General features: G+C 38.1%; 1 protein-coding gene across 1 annotated transcript in view; it reads right to left on the bottom strand.

The window, feature by feature from the left end:
* Positions 1–20,790, bottom strand: part of dph1 (diphthamide biosynthesis 1) — a 92,081-nt gene that overhangs the window by 29,600 nt on the left and 41,691 nt on the right. The window contains exons 4-6 of the mRNA XM_036149522.1: positions 12,298–12,419; positions 6,251–6,405; positions 2,463–2,584 (exon numbers count right to left, since the gene is read on the bottom strand). Coding sequence (XP_036005415.1) covers positions 2,463–2,584; positions 6,251–6,405; positions 12,298–12,419 — 399 coding nt within the window. The remainder of the gene's footprint in view (positions 1–2,462; positions 2,585–6,250; positions 6,406–12,297; positions 12,420–20,790) is intronic.

Raw genomic sequence — 20,790 nt, forward strand, 5'->3', positions numbered from 1 at the left:
GAATATGTTGCGGCGCACCAGAGAGCTTGAGACGGCATACTTTCTAGCCGATACTGGGGAGATCGTCAGAAAAGTTTTAAGCTCTCTGTATGGTACATAAAGAAAGAGGAACTTGTCGGTAATACTACTGGAATAAACATAGTTAAAGCTGCCGAGCTCAATAGATGGAAGTGAGTGCTGTGTTTTGGGCGCAGGCTGCACCTGGCATTCGGTAAGCTCCATAGCGAAATTAGCATCACTTAATTTTTAATTTATATGTCCTGTTAGGGAAATATGTGTAGTGTACATCTATTAAGATAATTTAGCTGTGATTGTCCAGGTGAACTACTATACCATCAATATAGCTGGCTGTGAAATAGTCTGTGGGGTGAGGGAGGGCGGTTAATTTTATTGTCCATTCATCGTTATTGAGGTCAACAGCTCAATATATAGCCATATTGATTTGAAACCATATCACCCAGCCCTACTCCAAAGTATGCCTCACGCAGTTAAAATTCAGAGCATTATGAGATTATTTGCTCATTTCAAGTCCTAAAATATGACTGCTAGGTTAATTGGTTAGTCTAAATTGCAATTAGTTGTGTGTGTGTGTGTGTGTGTGTGTGTGTGTGTGTGTGTGTGTGTGTGTGTGTGTGTTTGTGTGTATATGGTTGTTTTTCCTTCATGTCTCTGTGTTGCCCTGTTATATATGGACGACCTGTCTAGGGTTTACCCCAGCTCTTACCAAATCACTGCTGGAGATAATTACCAGCCCCACATGAATTTTTGAGGATGTTGTGGTAGAAAAGAAAGCTACAATACTCCGACTACATCTGAAGCCAAACACTCTCTCCTTAATTAGGCTCAAAGAAAATGAATATGCTGACACAGCTAATTATTTGTAAAAGAATGCATACTTATGTTCACAAACAAATGAAAAGCTGAAGTTTAGTCATTCTATCACTGCACTCTCTGCCCAACCAGTCTCTCCATGTTGTGTGAACCAAGTTGTGTGTTCATAACTAAAATTTGAGTTCCTTTCCTTCCATACAAGAATACAATTGTTTCATGATTGTAGAAAAGGAATTGGAGGAAGACGTTATTCTAATGCAAAGGCTGGTTTTAGTGAGTGAGCAGAACCCCACCTGTGTTTACTTCGCTCAGCTCATCCATATTTTCTGCACTGATGTTCTTGCAGCCAAAGTAGTCACAACGTCCTTTTTTCATGCTTTTCAAAAGAGGCCACATATCCATTCAACATATGGCTCTTTAAAAAAAGCTTTTTTGTCAAAAAAACAACAACAATGTCATGTGTCTGCAGCCACAGACAATGGCAGGGCTAAGCGAAGGTGTCATTATGGATGCAAAGTCACCATCCGTTTGTGGTTGGATCTTCCTGTTTCAGTGGGTGTGACTAAACGTCTTCTTTATGTCTTTTGAAAAGCAATGAGATGGCAAAGGGGATGCATTTAATTATGATGCATCAACTTTAATATAATGCTATTTGTATACACATCAGAGAGCTGAGGGGAAGATATAAACTCTCAGGCAAGCCAGTTAGTTTCTCAAAACACTTTTGCACTCCAAAACTGGTACACAAAGAACAACGTCTAAGAAATTAGCATGTGAAACACATTAACTCTTGCATAGATTTTCTATCCACTTGTGCATACAGCAAAGCTTTTCCATGCGTTTTCATTTTAATCTTCATGCACTGGAAGGTTTGAATCACATGCTCTAACATCAAATGACTAAAGCTAAACGTGTGCAGATAAGACAGAGGAGGAATTCTCACCTATGCATAATTAAATCAGGGGAATTTTATTACTTCACTGTGTGCAACAAAGCACAGGATTTGTTGAAAACAGACCAGCATGACATGTATCAGCATAGAGCAGCTGCAGGCATGTTGTGTGCTGCTTGGCCTCGATACTTTTGTAAAACTTTAATTTATTCCAACGCTTTGAGATGTTTTACCTATACAGAGCTATGTACAAAAACACAACAGCAAGTGTTTTATGAGTCATGCAACAACTGACTGGAAGTTGTTTTTTTGCGACAGACAATGAGATAACTTAAAATAGACAATCACATGACCTTCCACAAATGTGTAAACAAACTGTGATGTGTTGCACAGTTTATCAATTCTCATCATGCACATGCCACAGCAGGTGTCGTGCTTTGATAAAAACTCTTCTTTAAAACTCTGAAAATTTGGCATGGATATGGATATATTGCAGTTTTTAAAAAAAAAAATAAACCTGTCAAACTATTTCCAATTCTGTGATTTTCACAGTGAGAAGGTATTTTTTAGTGGATCTGCATCTGGCTTCTACTGGCTGCTTACAGCATACAGACAAACCTAATTATCTCTGCCAACTATATTTCATGTGACTGGAGTATTGTCACAGTGATTATGACTTTAATCACATGAGTTGGCATGGAACTGGCAAGAGGAGGGGAGCGGGAAAGACATTTCTTACATTATGGCATCGATGTGGCGATCCAAGCGAGGAGAGGTGCAGCCTAAAATTTCTCCTGGTGACAGAGGCCGACACTGGGGGACAAGCACATCATACTCTGGCCTCAGGGCTGCACTCACAGCCTGCAGCATAAAGAAAAGGGAAAGAAATTCAACTTAGCAGTTTTTGACGGGTATGGTGTGTTCAAGCTTTTAACTTCTACAATTTCAATCACTATTTCAAGTAAATCCATCCATCCATTTTCTGACCCGCTTAATCCCTCATGGGGTCGCGGGGTATTTCAAGTACAACTAAGTAAAATTTCCTTTTCACAAAATTTAGCCATGAGAATCTAAAATTGTCAAAAGAAAAAATGGTCCTCCATGTATCTCTTAGATTTTGACCAGATAAATAAATTGTGTTTGGTAAATTCCTTGTTGATTGATACATTTACTCTTTGTTTTCACACAGCTTAGAGTTATTACTGTTATTGCTTTGTCTTAACTTTAGATATTTTATGTTTATTTTGTCATTCAGCCAATTGTTACTAAACAGATTTTAGTTTGAAAATTTAAATTAGGATTATGCTAATTACTAGGTCTCACTGATTCTTCCTATAATTTAGTATGAAGATGGCTCACTGGGAAGGTTGAATTCACCCTTATGCAGCATTCAAACCAAACGTGTTTTGAGCATCAGGAGCTTCTGGTTTACATGCAAAGTCTATGGTGGACGCGCATCTAGGAGTGTGGAGAAGTCCTGCGGCACGTTTCACCAGTCAGGTGTGGCACGTTTTGAAATTTCAAACGTCTGACCGTCTGATGCTAGAGTTGAAAGATCTGAACTTTTGCTGCTGGAGGTGGAGCGTCAACCAAACAGCCCGATGTGATGCAATGGCAGATTTTCATTGGAAGGGAAGGACCATGAAATGCCGGGAAGTTGACAATGGAGGACAAACTGATTGTTGCTGTTTGTCGAGCTATCACTACAGAGACAGTAAAGGAGCTTGCCTGGAGGAGGATTAGTGAGTAAGTTGGGATCTCAGGTAAGTTATCAAAACTTTTACCATAGTAAATATTTCCCCACATTTGAGGAAAAGAGCTGGGTAGCTCCTTCCAACGCAGGTAAAACAGTCTGTCCACACTTTGCTCAGAGCGTCCAAGATGAGGTGTTAGACACCTTTTTGATGCTCAAATTGTGTTCGATCTGAACGCATTAGATTGATTATTGATAGAGGCTGATTGTGGCCCTTGAAATAACTTAGCATTACAGTAAGAGTTCTGTAAAACACTTGCTATAGGTCCACAAGTGTGAAGAAATAGTATACTTTTTCTTCCATCACTGCACTGGGACTTTAGCAACATCTTGTCCGAGCATCTTTCTAATTGTATTCTAATTTGGCTGGTAAAAAAACTCTGTGGTTAATTTCATAATGGGAAGAAACATGGAGAACTGAGCAACAAGTCATGATTTGTCCTCCATTACAGGTGGGATAAAAGTGCGGTATTCTCTCTGTCCCCAAAGGAGCACTGTCATAAAATTGGAAAAGTCAGCAGACACATTTGCAGATGATTTTTTTCCTCAGGAAACCAATTTAAATTTGACCCCATGTGCTATGTAGAGATGTGTCTTTCCATGTTTGATAGAGATGACAATAACCTTTGATAAGGTATTATAGACAAAACATGATTTGTTTTTAAGGAGAAGCTGCATCGCCACCAACTGAATCAACTGAGTCAAGATGTACAGAATATGATGTGTTTAGGTATTGACTTGGCAACACAACTGTTAGCCAGATTACAAAGGTATGACCCAGAACTGAATCATACCTTTCTAAAATTTAAGAACTGAAATAACATAGGCTAATTTCAAGCAATTTTTACTGTTGAATTAAATAAAACTTCAATTAAACTGATAATATTTTCTATCTTCTAGCTCGACAGAGGGTAAAAATAATTAGCTTTTTCTACCTGGGTTATAAAGCACTGGACAAGGGAGACATATCATTATAACGTCATTTATATCTAAAATGAAATAAACTGAATCATTGAATAATATATAACAGTAACTGTCTTCCAAAAAGCTTATCAACGGACAAACCATGTAGACATCCATGCATAAAAAACTACACCAATGCGCAAAAGCATACATGGACACAGACACATGGATGCACAAAAAAGTCAAACATACAATTTCCCATCACCCAGGAGTGCAGAGCATGATTTAAAAATGGTGTATTTTACATTAGTAAAAGCCCACAGCGCTGGTGAGAAACTCAGCAAATGAAAGCAGTAGAGCACATTATAGAACAGCGAGGCAGCAGGCCAAAGAGATGGATGTTAAAGCTTAATACTATAACTGCTGCCACTGCTTATGTAAAGAGCAGTCCTGAGCATGATGCTGAACTGAGAGGCTTTCTGAGGTCATTTTGCCTTTCAAAGCAAAAATAACTGCTGCCAGATTTGACAAACCCACACTTGAACTGAGCTTAGAGGAGGGTTCATGAAAAACAGGAACTACAAAAAAACATACAGCACAAGGGTTGAGATGAATGTATGTCTGAATATTTCTACAGCACAAAAAAAAAGAAAAGAATAAACACAGAAGTGAAAACTTGAGGGGATAAAAAAAAATAGGAAATGCGCTCAGGATGTTTTCCTGACACAAACAATAAGCATCCATATATATCTATATATATATCTATATCTATATATATATATATCTATATCTCTCTCTCTCTCTCTCTCTCTCTATATATATATATATATATATATATATATATATATATATATATATATATATATATATATATATATATATATATATATATATATATATATATATATATATATATCACGCCTTACAAATACATTCATACAGATTTTCCAGATTTTGACACAAGATTCTGTGTATTTTATAGAGCTGCTATATGACAAATGAAGAGAAAGGATTGCAATGTTGTGAGCTTGACAAAAGAACATACAATCACCAAGATCTCTTCTTTTTTCCCCCCAAAATAAAATCAGTTAAAGTGTATTGAACCCCCCGAGAAAGCGCTTGGAACCACCTTGTACTTCAATTACAGATGCAAGTCTAGAGACTGAAATTGTTCTTTGCCGAATACTCTCCATCCAATCTGTTAGATTGGATGGAGAGTGTCTCTGAACATTAATTACAATGTCCTGCCTAATATTCTCTTCTGTATTTAGGTTCTGAATTTGACTGGGCTTCTCTTAACACATGAATATACTTTGATCTAAACTTTTCCATTGTCTTGCGGGAAAATAAACCTCACTCCCGAATTGATATCTCTTGCAGCCTGTAGCAGGTTTTCTTGCAATATTTTATGTACTATAATACTATACGTTTAGCTCAATCCACCTGACAACTTCCCTGTCCATGCTGAAGAAAAGCAGCAAAACACCATGATGCTGCCACCACGTTTCACCATGGGAATGGCCTGGTGATGGTGATGTGCAACCTTAGTTTTCTACAACACACTGTGTAACACTATTTACTAATTAGCTGACTTGAATGCAACTGCACTGGATTGTAGTTTAGGGGTATCTGGGAAAAATGAGGGGTAAATTAATATTTGGATTAAAAAAAATTTAATTACCAAAAAATAAATAAATAATATGAATCCTCTTCCCACTGTTTTCCAACTGTACAGCTTTTGTTGGTCTACCGCATACAATCTCAACCCAATAGGACAAAGCTCCATGTTCTCACATGACAGAACGGATACAGCATGAATACTTTTGCAAAGAACTGAAGACAGACTTGGATGAAAAGCACTGGTTGATCACCTGCAATGCTGCCACAAACTGAATAGTGCTGACAAGCGCCAAAGATTGTCCTGGATTGAAGTTGAACTTCACTGTGTCCAAGAAGTGTGCATTGTCCATCTGGATATCCACGAACACATACAGCATCTTAATCCCTGCAGTGGAATCTATGGGGACTGCAGGAAAGCAAAGACAAAAAGAAAGGAAAGACATGAATAATTCACTGTTTTGTCAGATGATTCTGTAAGATATACATAGCTGATGGCGCCTGAAACACTAAGACCCATAACATGTTCAGACATACAGCTATATGGGATCCATGAGTGTACATTTATAGCTCACAGCTGGCGTCTGAGGGATATAATTGAAAATCATTCACATCAAGTTGCTAACTCATGCAAGAACTGATGCAAAGGCCTCAATTATTTAGGGAAGGAGAGGGACACATGTGAGCGCTATTAATGCTATTAATTTCATAGGCCATTTACCACGCACTTGGGCTTAGGAGGCATAGCTAGAGATGTGGCGTAGAAGGTGCTGAGCAAAGACGACAGGAGTCCAGGAGAAGACGGAGGAGAGGAGACACATTAAAGCTAAAGAGTTACGGTTTGTTTCGAGAATAACAATTGTTTGTCCTCTTCTTTTACCTTCATGCTAATAAGAAGCAAGAGGATGTCTTGTTTTCATTGAATAAATAGCCCCTTAAGGTGGAAATTTAAAGATTGGAGAAGGTTGCTTGACGATCTACATTAAACAACTGCGAAACCTTAAACCAAAAAATAGAAATGTACATGAATTCCAATGACATACAGACAACAATGCTGCTTTCTTTGCAGAAAACTGATAGCAGATGGCAATGAAACAGTAGTGAATAATGAGAAATCCCAAAAGAAATACAGTGGAAAATAATTTAATTCTGGGGTAAGGAGAGGGAGATTTCATCGACAACTATATAAAGTTCAAATAATATGGCACATAAGACAGGAGTGGAAAAAGTAAATGGATACCGAGCGCATGAGAGGTGGGCTGTCAATTACCTGGAGTGAGAAGGGATTAATGATTGCACATTTGAGCCAGGAGTAGAAGATATGCATACAGATGGGTATTAAAAACAGCTCGACTTCGCTTCAGGGTCCAAGGAGTTAAAACTAAGACTAAAACTGTTGCACTTGATAAGTAAAACTCTGAACTGAGACAAACTACTGTCTGTTGCTTGTTTAGAGGTACTGCCAAACAGTAAAAGGGCAGAGCAAAGTAACATCGATCTGTGTTCACATTAGCATGGCAGTCTAAGTGCACTTAGGCACTACAATTAAAGAAACAGCCAATGAGACAGACAGGACTCACTGCACAATTACTGTTTTTTTTCCTCATGTGTTGTGCTATTAAGACCTATTAGCTCAGCTTCTTATTAAAACCCATGTAAACAGCTATGTGGCTAAATTGATTAAAAGTAATGTTGATAATGGTATATAGACACAGACTCATTGACAAATGCTTTTTTTGGAGGGGGGGTATACAGCTGAATTTCTTCTCTACTTTGTCAGTTGGGTCTAAGTGAAGTTAAAATCATTCGTTCACAAGAGCCATTCACCAAATCACACAGTTCATTTGTGCAGGGCGACAGAGTGCCTCTAACAGTACAATCCACAAACTGCACAAATGAGAATCTGTTTGAATCAGCTTGTCGGTCTGTACATGTTCAGTCTCTCAGGTAACTTACCAGACCAATCACAGCACGGGAGGCAGACGTTTACAATGCGTCACTCTTTAATGCAGCAGCGCTTTTCTGTAACCATAATCGTCAAGATGGCAGCAACAATAGAGCGATGTTTCAATGATTCCCTTTATTATGTCCTGAATGAGCTGGATGTATCTTTAAAAACTCAACTGGCTGCTCTAAGAGCTAAAAGAGACAGTGTTTCTTGGAGTTTGCATCACATCCGTAGTTATGTTAATTGCTCTACTGTTTCTGCTGACCCTGTTAGTTCCGTCTTTGAAATTGGGCTCTACTGGCAGCTTTCTAGACTGATATGCTGTGTTTACAGTAAGTCAGTCTGGCTGGCCAGGTTAGACCTCCACTGAACTGAGAAATTAACAAATCAATTAATAAAGTAGTTTGACTAAGTTTGCTCACTCAAATGAATCATTCATTTGAACAAGTCATTTGTGAACGACAACACTGCTTCGGGGAAAGATTTCTGCCAACTCTGATTTCCTCTTCAAGAATTCTAAGATAGGATCATGAACAAACAGCATTCATAATATTTTTTTTTCTAGCATTCATGTTGTGATCAGTCAGTTGTTTTTGTTAGGAGCAGAGACAATAACTTTACATGAGTGAGAGGTTTTAATTCAATGGCTGATGGTGTACTTGTTGCTCAGAAAAAAAACTTGGATTTTTGAGTTCCCAACCAGCTGAACAAAGGTCAGAGCTGATCAGCCAAAAAGAGTTAATCGGTTGTGGTCACCATTTCCAAACCAAATGTAGTAGCTTCTCCTACCTTGAAGCATATCTAGTATTTTTGTTCCTCGAAGGGAAAAATGTAAATACAAAGTTTCAAAACACAGATAGCTACACTTTGCTACATAACAAACAATATAACATTGTCAAACATGTGTGTGATTATTCCAGCTGGTGAGTGAGAAATTGTTAGCATAGTGAGGAACTTCTGAAGCGTTGGCGAATATGTTTCTATTGTATTTTTTTTGTTGTGCAACACTGTCTGCATTTTTTAAACAAGCCATTTTTTCAAACTGATCCATCACAGTGAGTCAGTGTCTGTCAGTGAAAGAGATCACAAGCTATGACTGATCGGTGTAGCAAATTAGTGTCTGAGAATAGACAGCAACTGGAAGCAGATACTAAAATCTATTAAATCTGTGCAGCATAGTATAGTTTAACATATCAGGAGTAGAGCTGAAGCTGAGCAGATAAGATTTAACTGCAAGTGTGCACTGAAGGTAGAGGTGGGGAGCAATTTGCATATTCATGAATCCATCCCTACTCTAAAGGAGGTTAAGGTGTACAGTTACATCTGAGCCATTTTAAAGCAAGGGTACAATTTTATACCAAGGGAAAAGGTGTCCACATATATAGCTTAGGTAACTGTAGATTATATGAATTTCTTTTAATCACAACATGATGGTTTTGGATTTGCAGTGTTGCATAATTCTAAGATACCCTTTGACAATGACATTTAGGAAGACAAATATATAAAAAAAAAACACTGCAGAGAAAATGAAAGGAACACAGCAGAGACAGTAACTGTGAGTCATTCAAAAGCCTGGGTCTTTCATCTTTCACAGGTGGTTGAAATCTTAGGAAACCGAGCAAATGATGTCTCATGGATAAGAGACGAAGGCTAAGATCCTGCACAGACAGGCAACCATAAACAAAGATTATTTATCAATTTCTTGTCTAACTTAATTTTTGAAACTAGCAAAATTTTAAACCCTTCAACTTTAATCTTGCCTCAAGCTCCATGAATAACACACAAATCTTGTATATGGTTGGTAAATAGTGGCATAACAAACAAATACTGTTCTTCAGTTGCATTGAAATTCCGTTGGTCATTTCTGGTATTTTGCAGAGGTGAACTTGTTCTGGCAGTATTATTGATTTAACATTTCTTCCCATGTTGTCCAAAGGACAGACAGTGAGGGCATGTGTGAAGATCCAGAGGAACTGCTCAAGATTTCCAAAAGAAAGCTCTAATTAATGTTCTCTACTGATGCAAGGGTGAAATGTGATGCTCCAAAAGGTGTACTACAGCGGCTCACAAATGCATTCAAACCCATTGAACTTTTTCACATTTTTTCTCCTTTCGTCAACCTACCAACATAAAACATATGTAACTTAATGATTTAATGTTATAGATCAACACAAAGTGGAGAATACCTGTAGAAAGAATAGGATGCATGTTTTTAAACTTTTTGCATCAAATTAATGTTTGTAATTTGATTGACTGGGTCATTCTAACTGAGCAACATACTTTGAGCTAAACCCATCCACCAGAACTATATGTTCAGTGTTGCAGTCAGTTGTTTTCCATGCACTAATTGTCCTGGAATATGCTCACTCTATTTTCCCATAAAGTTTGACCAGCTACCATGTGTCAGGCAAAGAAAATCCCCACAGTGAAACATGGTGGTGGCAGTATCCTGAACACCTTCTTCTGTACATTTTCCATATTTCCTTCATCGCTTATAGACAGCTGTAAAACAGAATCCTTGTCCAGTCTAGGTGGACTGACTTAAAAAGTTTGCAATTGTCCTAAATTCCTTTTTAAATATAAGGGAATAAATCAGAATGCACACCACATTTTTTGATCATTTTGCTGAATTTTCCTTCCACTCCAGTCATGTACTAGCTTGCGTTGCTCTGGACAATGTACTTCATCATAACATAAAATTATGATAAAATACATTGTTGTTGCAATTTGACAAAATATGGAAAAGTCTAAGTCTAAAAACAGTATCTCTAAAATTTTACTGATTCTTTTATACATTTTTATGCTGATGACATGGTGGTTGACTGCCATGCAGAAAGTTATCGCATGGCAGTCTGTATTTGACTTTGTTCAATCTGACTTGTTTCGTCAGAGACTAGTCCTAAATACTGACAAGACAAAGGTCATGGCGTTTGCTCACAACAAAGAAAGTTCAACAAACTCTCCCTTGCATAAAAACAATGACAGGTACACCAATAAAGTTGATTCAGGCTTTTAAAAACCCTGGCATAGGAATTGACATTAAGCTTTCATTTAAATCATCATATTGAACATGTTGTAAAGAAGCTGAAGATCAAACTAGCTGTCTTTCTTCAGAAATAGATTTTTTTTCTTTCAGTGCAGGTTTGTGACCTTCCTCCCTCTGCTAGATTACTGCAATGTTAATATGAATGAATCTACCACTCTGCATGTGTTGGATGCTGTCTATCATTGAGCAACTGGCCATCATTATCAGGCTGTAGCGCATTGGTACATTTTCATCTATGAAGTCACTCTTGGACTGTTTCGCCGTACTTATCCTCTGACATATCACTTAGACAGCCCTGTCACAGACTTTTCTTTCAGGACTTTTGCTCGTTCAGTGTTCTGTTAGAACAATCAAAACTTGGAAAAAGGGCAGTTTCTTACTCTCATAAACTTGGAACAGTCTATACAGTGATCTAAAAGTTACATTATGAGGGACAATTTAAAGCTATGGTTGGTAATTCTGGTCAGAAACACGTTTTGTTATACGGTGTAAAATCGTCCTTCCACCCTGAGAGTAGTTAATACATTATGTATTCACAAAAAGCAGGTTAAAAACATCATTCTCTGTGGGAGCTCCCCCCGTCCCTCAAGTTCTGGGGGAAATCGCCTTATCTATTGGTTGTCTCACATGCCAATCATTCTGACGCAATCATTTAACGCCAGTGTCTGTGCTCTTTCCTTCTGAGTTTCCGCTTGCTGGCTGCGCATGCACACTTCTAGTGGTTATGTATCCAGTTAGCTTAATGGCTAGGTTAGCGGTTAGCCGTTTATTGTTGCTCTGCTGCTCTCACCATGTTCGAGTCACGTGAAGCGAACCACATTCATGTGACTCAGTAGAAAGAAATAAGGCCAGAGTGGATTTGGGCAAGTTTTTTCATGCAATCTCCCTGAAGAGCGGAAGAGCAAGGAAAGATGGTCTTGAGCATGCACAGTTATTCAAAAGGGGACCTTGGGAAACTTCTGGGAAAATAGCCGACCCTAGCTATAAGATTTGTTTAAAAACAGTGGAGAAATCTTGCTATTAAACTTGCTCTTGTTTTTAGGTCACCTTTTATTAGCTCATTTCACCTGAATTTGAATGTTTAAATGTTTTTATCGTCATAGTGTGTATAACTTTTTTGTTGTTTATGTCTAATCAAAACAGATATCTCAAGTAAATGAGATTTTGGATCTCAATACAAGTTAAACAAAACTTGGCCCACTCTCTGTAAGTGGGTATCCTTGATGCTCATTCTCTTCAGAGTACTTTTTTTTTGAATTCAGATTAATTAAGAAACAAACATGTGCAAGAGAAATAAAGAAACGCACTGAGACAACTGTGGCCATAGTGAACCATGAAATCGGCTCCCAGGGCACGAGCAGTGAAGTCGTCCACGCAGCAGGCCCCGTAGGTCACGTCCCCCATAATGATGGTGTCCGCCTCAGTGAATCTGCAAAACACAGGCAATAATGAGTGCTGTCGCAGACAACATGGACCTCATCTTGACTGTTAATATAACGATCAATATATATGGCATCCAAGACGCAATGTGATTATGAGAAACCTGAATGACATCAATTCCCTTCTTTGAACAGCAAGTAAACTACAGCATACAGTGCCCAACAATTTTGCCTATACAATAGCTGACTCAAAACAACTGAATGGCTTTTACCTTGTCGTCAATGGTCAAAGCATAGTATAACATCAAAATGACAGCCCAGATATACAAAGGTTACTAGTACATTCAGACAGATAAGGCCATTTAAAGGTTGATACAAACAAGTAAGAACAGAAATAATTAAAATGTTGTTTGGTTTAACTTGAAGGGAAATTTTATGAATTTATTTTCGGTCAGATTTTTCATCTGTAATCTGACAAATGTGAATTGGTAGCACGTCTAAAAAAGTGAAGAAAAAACTTGAAGAGTTGTAGGCTAACAATAAGTCAACTCGGTTGTTTCTATTGTTCACACGTGTATATATTACTTTGTGCGGTGCATGCCGTTGAAAATAATGGGTTCCAGAGAGCAGCGTCGCGCACACCGCATCCTGTGTGGAAGGCAGTTGTTCACTGAGTGGATATTTATCAAATGTGTTTTTTCACGATATTGCCTACCTTGTCTATTTGCATGTGCAAAATATTATTTTCTGGAACATCTCTGGACCGTAGGAAGCATTGTAAATCAGTGGTCCCCAATCCTGGTCCTCGACGGCCGGTGTCCCAGCAGGTTTTAGATGTAGACACCTGACTTACTTCCCCAGTGTGCTGTCAAGTTCTCCAGAGTCCTCCTAATGACCTCATTATTTGACTCAAATGTGTTGAAGCAGAGTAACAAATAAAAGTTGCAGGACACCGGCCCTCGAGGACCAGGATTGGGGACCACTGTTGTAAATCATCCTCCATGTCTCTCCCGGAGACCGTGGGTTGCAGAAACTCCACAAATACTGTTTTTCCGCAATAAATGTCAATCAGGAGTTTTTGTGAGATCTGGCAAAAGTAAGTAAGGATCTCACAAAATGTTTCCAGGATCTCGCAAAACGTTTGCGGGATTTTGCAAAAGTATGTCTGGATATTTTTATTTATTTTTTTCCTCCATGTCCCTTCGCGGGCTCCGTAGAATTCAACAATGCCATCAATATAGAAATATTTTTAAATAACGTCTCCAAATTGGTCATTTATCCAGTCTATTTCTACCAAGCTCGCCCTGCATTTACACTATGTGCCCTCTCCCCCGTAGGAACCACTGGTCTAACTAATTTCTACATGTGGCCAAAACAGTCAAACAATTTCTGTGTTAGTCTGCAAAGTTATGTTGGTTGAGGCTGCTGGCTGTATGGATGTGTCCATGTAGGATGGATATTGTACAGTGGAGAAAACTGTAGCATCATCCATTAATTAGAGGGCAAAACATTAATAAATGCTGGTGTAAGCTTGAATCCTATGGATCAGTACATTTGCAGTTATTTTAAATTGCTAAAATAGTTAATTGTATGAGGTGTGTCTGGCTAGCTGCTAGGTTTCTATCACTTGGAGGATTTCTTCACTTTTTTATACACTCACTACAAACTGTCATCACTCAACTACGGTGATAGAATGAATAATCTGATCTCCATCCGATCAGTGAATGCACCATGTTTAAGCCCCAACAGGTTGGGCTGAAAACACTTATGAGCATGAAAGTTGCTATTGTGGGATGAAATGTCAAAGCTTGCTTTTTTTTTTTTTAGTATCAATGGAGTAAAGTCAGACACATGTATGTGGTTCATTTAGGGTGATAGACAATGAGAGAGAGCAAGACTTTAATCAGGTAACAGGAAAGCTGAAGATCAAAAAGCAAAGTTGCTATGTTATATTCTTTTTAGGTTTCCACCTTTGCCTGCCATGGAGCATGTTTTATTTGTAAATATTGGTATTCTTGTCAAAACCTCAGTTAAGGTAAGGCTCTACTTTCTGCAAGGATTACAGACAGGATGAAAATCAGCATGATCAGGTAATCTCTAATTTCTTATAATAACTTCATAAAACCTCACTTTAAAAATTCTGAACTATCCCTTTAAAGTTATTAATACTCACAGGCACTTTTGCTATCCCATCTATGGCCTGAATTTTTTGAAAATTTACCCACAAACATGGGAAAACCGGCTTAACATTTGGTAGGAATGAAATAAGCCATCCTCGGTAAATGCTAAATAGCACAAGTAGGTTTTGAAAATGTATCACAAACCATGTGGACCTAATGTTCCAGTCTGCAGTAATAAAAGAAAAAAAATCATAGCTCCTTGAGAGGAAAACTAACAAATTAAACATGCATCTGTGGGCCCAAATTTCTTCGAAAGAACAACAGAATGCATTACTGGGAAAACAAGCATTTACTTTAATAGCCCTTTATGGGCAAATAAATGTTAAGTAAAGTCATTAAGGCTGAGTAAAACGAATAAAATCTAAGTGGAACACAGAGCAAGTAAATGAAACAGAGCTTGAGGCATTTGAAAGGGAGGACAAAGCTGCAGGCGAGGGGGTTGTTGAAAAAAGGTGGTTCACACCAGGTATTTGTGCTTTTATTCTGACAGATTTAGGCTAGACAGAAAGGGGGGAGAACAGAGATGAGACAGAGGGCTTAGGAAGTGATAAACAGACACGGCTGCATACAGAACAGCATCTGTTCCAGCCAACAGAATCTCCGTAATGCGTCTCCTGCTGCACAATCTTTCAACCTCCATCCACTCAGTTTATTCTTCGCTCTTCCCTCTGAGGGGTCTCAGACCAAGTTTCTATTAAGCCTTTCCACCTTCGTTTTGTGTGATGTAAAGTCCAGGTTGGGCTATCTCTCTGGGCTCCCCGTCACTGTCCCCTTCTTATGCATGTGTTTCTTTTCCTCCCTCTTCTCCCATTTCCCAGTTTTACTATGATGGTCGCGCTCAAGTAAAGAGTAGAGCAGGCCAGCTGAGCCAATCAGAACTAGCAATTTATCTGATAAACCGGTATTTGCTCTTGATGGTTTTAATCAATTATCCTCTCTGATGGTAAGATTCAGATTTTGTTTGGATCCACCTGATTGTACTGTGAGCCAACACCAGGTAGATATTGCTGGTTTGTGGAAAAGTTTGTAATCACATGGGTAGTTTTTGGGGTCTATGGACTCTTAGAAGTAGAAGTTTTTCCATTCACTTTGACATGCTGTTTTTATTTCCACCTGAGTTTGTTGATTTTGTTTGGAAATGAATAAATGGGCATCAACCCTACAGCTAAAAATACACAGCATGCCCACCAGGGGAAAAAATCCACTGTAGGCCATGAAAAGCCATCTACAATGCAAAACACAGCAATACAGAAGATTATTGTATCTAATCAGCCATCTATCTGCCAAAAACATCATTATCACGCTACCTCCACTGGCACTGCAAAGCAAAGCTAGTTATTTCCAGGGTGAAATTTTATGGTAATAAATGCTAAGGATCTGAGTAAGAGGCCGATATGAGAGGTGTGATTCTACTGGGACATAGACATAGTAATTACTGGGCAATGCATTCTCCCATATCTCACTGGGACTAAGGAAAAGAGGCAAATGGCTGATAGGGTAAAGGAGGTTGTTAATAAAATCCAGATTTCCATAGCTGTATTTTAAAATTTAACATACTATGGGACAGCTTGGCACGAATGTCCTCAATCACTAGTAATTTGCATATATTTCACTTTTAATCTCCTAAAAACACCGATCTCACCATTTCAGTTTGCACTTATCCATTGTGTCGGCTGCTTTCTCATTCCACATTGTATATCTGCACTGGTTTAGGCATACTCTGTTCAGCCTTTCCTGCAGAAATGTCATTAAGATCTAATTAAGATGTCAGAGGAGCTTGTGAACTCCAAAAACGCCCTCGTTAATTAGCTCTTTAGCATACAATTCAAAATGTTTGAGAAATTACCCACTGATTTAGATCTTTCCCACAAAAAAATGCACTGGTGTACTGCACAAACAACTACAAGTCGACAACATGACTGGAAAACATATTTTCACGTGTCCACACAAACACAGGCTGTGTATTTTATGAAAGCTGATTGTATCACATTTTATCAACATGTTAAGCTGCTGTATTTTTTATAAATAGCATTTCACTTGGCTGCATTTGTATTGTACAGAAGCAGAGTGAACATAAAAGCAAAATAATGTTTCTGATATGTTCTCCAGAGATTATATACTTTTCCTGACTTTGACAAGAATTCCTTCAGAGGCCACTATAAAAGAAAGTTGTTTGTTAATAATACCTTACAGCTGAGAGATTCTGCAGCAAACAAAGAACATAAAGTAAAAAAACACCTGCCTCTGAAGCATTTCATTACCACGCACAAAGACATTCTGTCGCAAGAGGCACTCTTCTTTTGATGGAAATAACTTGATTGAATTACGAAAACAGGTTTCCACCATCTGTCTAAAAAGTTTATTTAAGGTTGCAGTAATTTGGGATATGAGATATTGCAAGTATACTTTGCCTCTGATGAGCCCTGTTTGAATAAGACATAAAACTTTCAAATGGCTTGCAATAGAAGTTGGAAAATAAAGACAGATGGTAATTACTTTTATTAAATTTGTGCCTGACAGTGCTGAAAAATATTGCAGATGCAATGGTGTATTTAGTGAAGATGAACTGACATTACATACCTCAGTTATTCATACCTGGAGAGACCCAAATTACCAAAACTAAAATGTTTTGGAAAAAACTCTGACCCTGAGAGTATGAAGTATCACTGGAATGAAAGACAACAAAAACAACAACTGTGGACTGGTTGGTAGAATAGGGCCTCACAAGATTAGAAAACCTTGCTATGGCAATAGTAACGGTAAATATTGCAATGACAATATCAGCTACCTCTATATTCTACTTTTCTCTCTCTCTCTGTGTTCCGTGTTTCTTGAACGCTGTGAACATTACCAGTTTGGGTAATGTCATTTGTGTCCAATTGGGTAAATACTACAAAAGCATGTAAAATGCAAGTTCATTAAACTTGTAGTATCAGGTAACAATTATTTCACAACAAATAGAATACATTAATATTGCACACACTAACATTGCAATGGTGATATAGTCTCAATATATTTTGCATCCCTATAATTGACTCATTCATTAAAGGCCGATGAAAATAACAGCAACTTTTTTAAAACTGTCCCATAGGTGTGGGTTCCTCTGTCCTGACCATTGATCTCCACCTCTTCTGGGTGAGACCGTCACTGGAGGCACTGTTGGAACCACTGACGTCTTCCTTGACTGGGTCAAGCCAACACTTCTTGGGTCATCCAAAAGGCCTGCATTCTTTGGGGCTAAAATCCCAAACTTTCTTGACTAATGCATTTTCAAAACTGTGCTATCACATGGCCTTACATGAGTAGGTGGGTTTCCTGCATCTGTCCAGTTGCCATTGCATCTCCACAGATCCCCCTAGTCTCTTATTTTCAATTTTCTTCAAGCCACATGAGACGGAAGGCCCACCGCTAAATGGACATCTCCCTGGTGTGGTGGGAGTCCGCGTATTAATGTTTGTTTGGTGTGTGGGTAAGAGTGTCGGCATGTGGAGGCAATAGGGTGGAAACATGTGTGAATGTGGCTGTGTACCTGGTTTTCTGTTTATCGTTTTGTTAGGTTGGGTTTTGGACTGCCCCCTCTCCTGGGGAATCTCAGGACTCCACTGTCTAGCCTCCCCATCGGCCTCAAAACACAGACAATCTTAATTCATCCTGGATGTTATGTAAACAAGACCCTCTGTGACATCTGTGACCTGGAACAGAGAGCTACTGAACTACCTGATAATGTCATCACTATCAGAATTTGGCTGTGAGAGCAAACAATTAAGCTTAGAATTTTTAGTGTTGAAGCTCGTTCCAGTGAAACAATGAAACAAAATAAGTTATTCTAGTTGTAGCTATAGAAAAGTTGGACAAAATTACTTTAGATCAGAAATGCCCAAGGATATACTTAGCTTATTTCTTATTATGAATAGAAACTATTAAGTATTGTGATTTTATGCTTTCTGTATGTTTGTTAATGAATGAAAGATGTTTAGTCAAGCATATACTTAGCTTATTCCTTTGTTCATGTAATGTTTGTCTTTTCCTATGTAATATTTCCCTCTGTATTGTTTTTTTCTGTTCATGTACAGCACTTTGAAATGTCTTCTTACTGAAAAGTGCTATATAAATAAACTTGTCTTGCCTCCCAGTCAACATAAGCTAACACTAGCTTTTATTAGCTTGACACACACTACGGTACCTGGTTAATGGGCTGTGCCACTCTTTCAAGCTGCATCACGCAACACTCCTCGCACTTCCAATTCCCCGTTCCATGTCCCCCACCTTCCACACCGCCACAGCTTCACACTCACCTCCCCCAACCACCCAGGTCAACTACCACCAGGATTATCCCATTTTCTGGGGGAAACCCTGCATACCCTTTATGCAGTCCATGCAACCTGGGTACACATTAAATTAGATTGTTGGGAATCAAGAGAAATAGCTCCTGAATGTCTATAACGGCTGCACCATGCAATGCCCACTGAAACAGATACAACAGCACAGACATATTAATGAAAGCAAGCCATAGTAATTGAAGCAACAATCTTAATTTGCAACACTGGTCCCTAGAGGAGCTTTTGAAAATTACTGAACTCACAGTTATATTAAGAAATGTTGCACAAATTCCTTTTCATCACTACTATACTCAGCTGCCTTTTGACTTTATACCATTTATGAAAAGTGTGATTTTGGGCTATTGTAACCATTATGTTCAGGGCACTTCAACCTTCGTTAGTGTTCCCTGACTGTCCAAGCAGAGCCTGAAGACTGTCTCTGAATGAAGAGAACCTGATAAACCAAAGAAGAAATATCAAATGAATTTGTTCCTGTTTTCGCTGCTGCACTGATATACTGAGGTGTGTCACAAGTTTCTGTAAGATCAACACTGCCATACTCATCCAACAGTCTCTTCTTCAAAGAGTTTTTATCTTCTTTGCCATGGCACTGAAGTGAGATCTCAAATAATTTTCTTTTGACTCTCTGTTAGACACGGCACAGAAAAACATGTTTTTTTTTCTATGAGACATTTCCAATGTTAAGATAGTTGTTATATATCTGAAACAAAGCTTAGAAATTGTTTGCATGTCAGTGAAATTTAAGATGTTTACCAAAAAGTCATTATCATTTGATTCTTTTCAAACTCGTTGAAACATAGGATCAGAAGGGCTAAACATGTCAAAAACTGCCAGGCAGTAAATTCAGGGTTTTAGGGAAGGTCTCCATGGCCTCTCTGAACTCTTCCCATTTTATTGGGTTTTATTTTAAAAGCTTTAATTTTCAGAGTTCAGTTTAAACAACCTCATATAGAGGCAACACCCTTGAATATGTCACAAACTGAAAGGACATATACATTGGAACAGAACAGATATAAACCTAACCAATAGATATAGATAGATATAACAAGGTTTTACAATCATGCAGTCCTACTGTGACCACTTCTTGCCCTGTGTGTGCTGTTATACGTCTTTTTGGGGTGGCCTTTAGGAAAAAGCTCTCCATTCACTTAAGACAGAAATTAATCTTCATCTGAAGATTAATATTTGTATGTATTAATTGTATGTATGTATGTAATTGTATGTATTTATAGGCAAGTTTGCAAACTTAAACAGTAGAGATACCAAAATACATATCAGAGGCAGTGATGATGAATACTGTTTGCAGATTTTCCTCCTCATAACTAAAAGCTTAAGGGTTTCAGATATATCCTGCAGGTAGCAATGGAAAAATCTACTCTCCAGCAACCTATGACGGACTAATTTTACTGTAGCATTTTATCAGTGTTTAGTAATTTATGTGAATCTCTTACCCTCCCATTATTTTATTACTATTATTCAGTATTGCCACATATGACAATAAAATACTAACAGAATATAAAAGTCTTACCCAACAGTGATTCTGTTTTGCTCCCAGTTAACAGGCATAGGCTGTAGCCTAGCCAAGAAAATAATATAGATCTTCCCTTATACATTGAAACAGTAACACATGTTTAATTAAAGCATTGGTTAAATGCCTAAGAAGAGGAACACAGTTGCATATTGATGTTAAAAAAGTCCTCTCACCTTAATATCTAGTGTCAAATTACTGATATGATCATGTAGCTAATCTCTGACCACTATTAGGGGAATTTCATTATTAACATCATTTTTAATAGCACCCTCCAGGGAGATTTAACGAATGTGACAACACTCTTGAGTAACAACCAACTTCTTTCTTCCTTACTCAATTTTATCTATGAGAGATCCTAACTGAAGTTAGA

Source organism: Fundulus heteroclitus, chromosome 18 (assembly GCF_011125445.2).
Source record: "Fundulus heteroclitus isolate FHET01 chromosome 18, MU-UCD_Fhet_4.1, whole genome shotgun sequence".
In the NCBI taxonomy this organism is placed as follows: Eukaryota; Metazoa; Chordata; class Actinopteri; order Cyprinodontiformes; family Fundulidae; genus Fundulus; species Fundulus heteroclitus.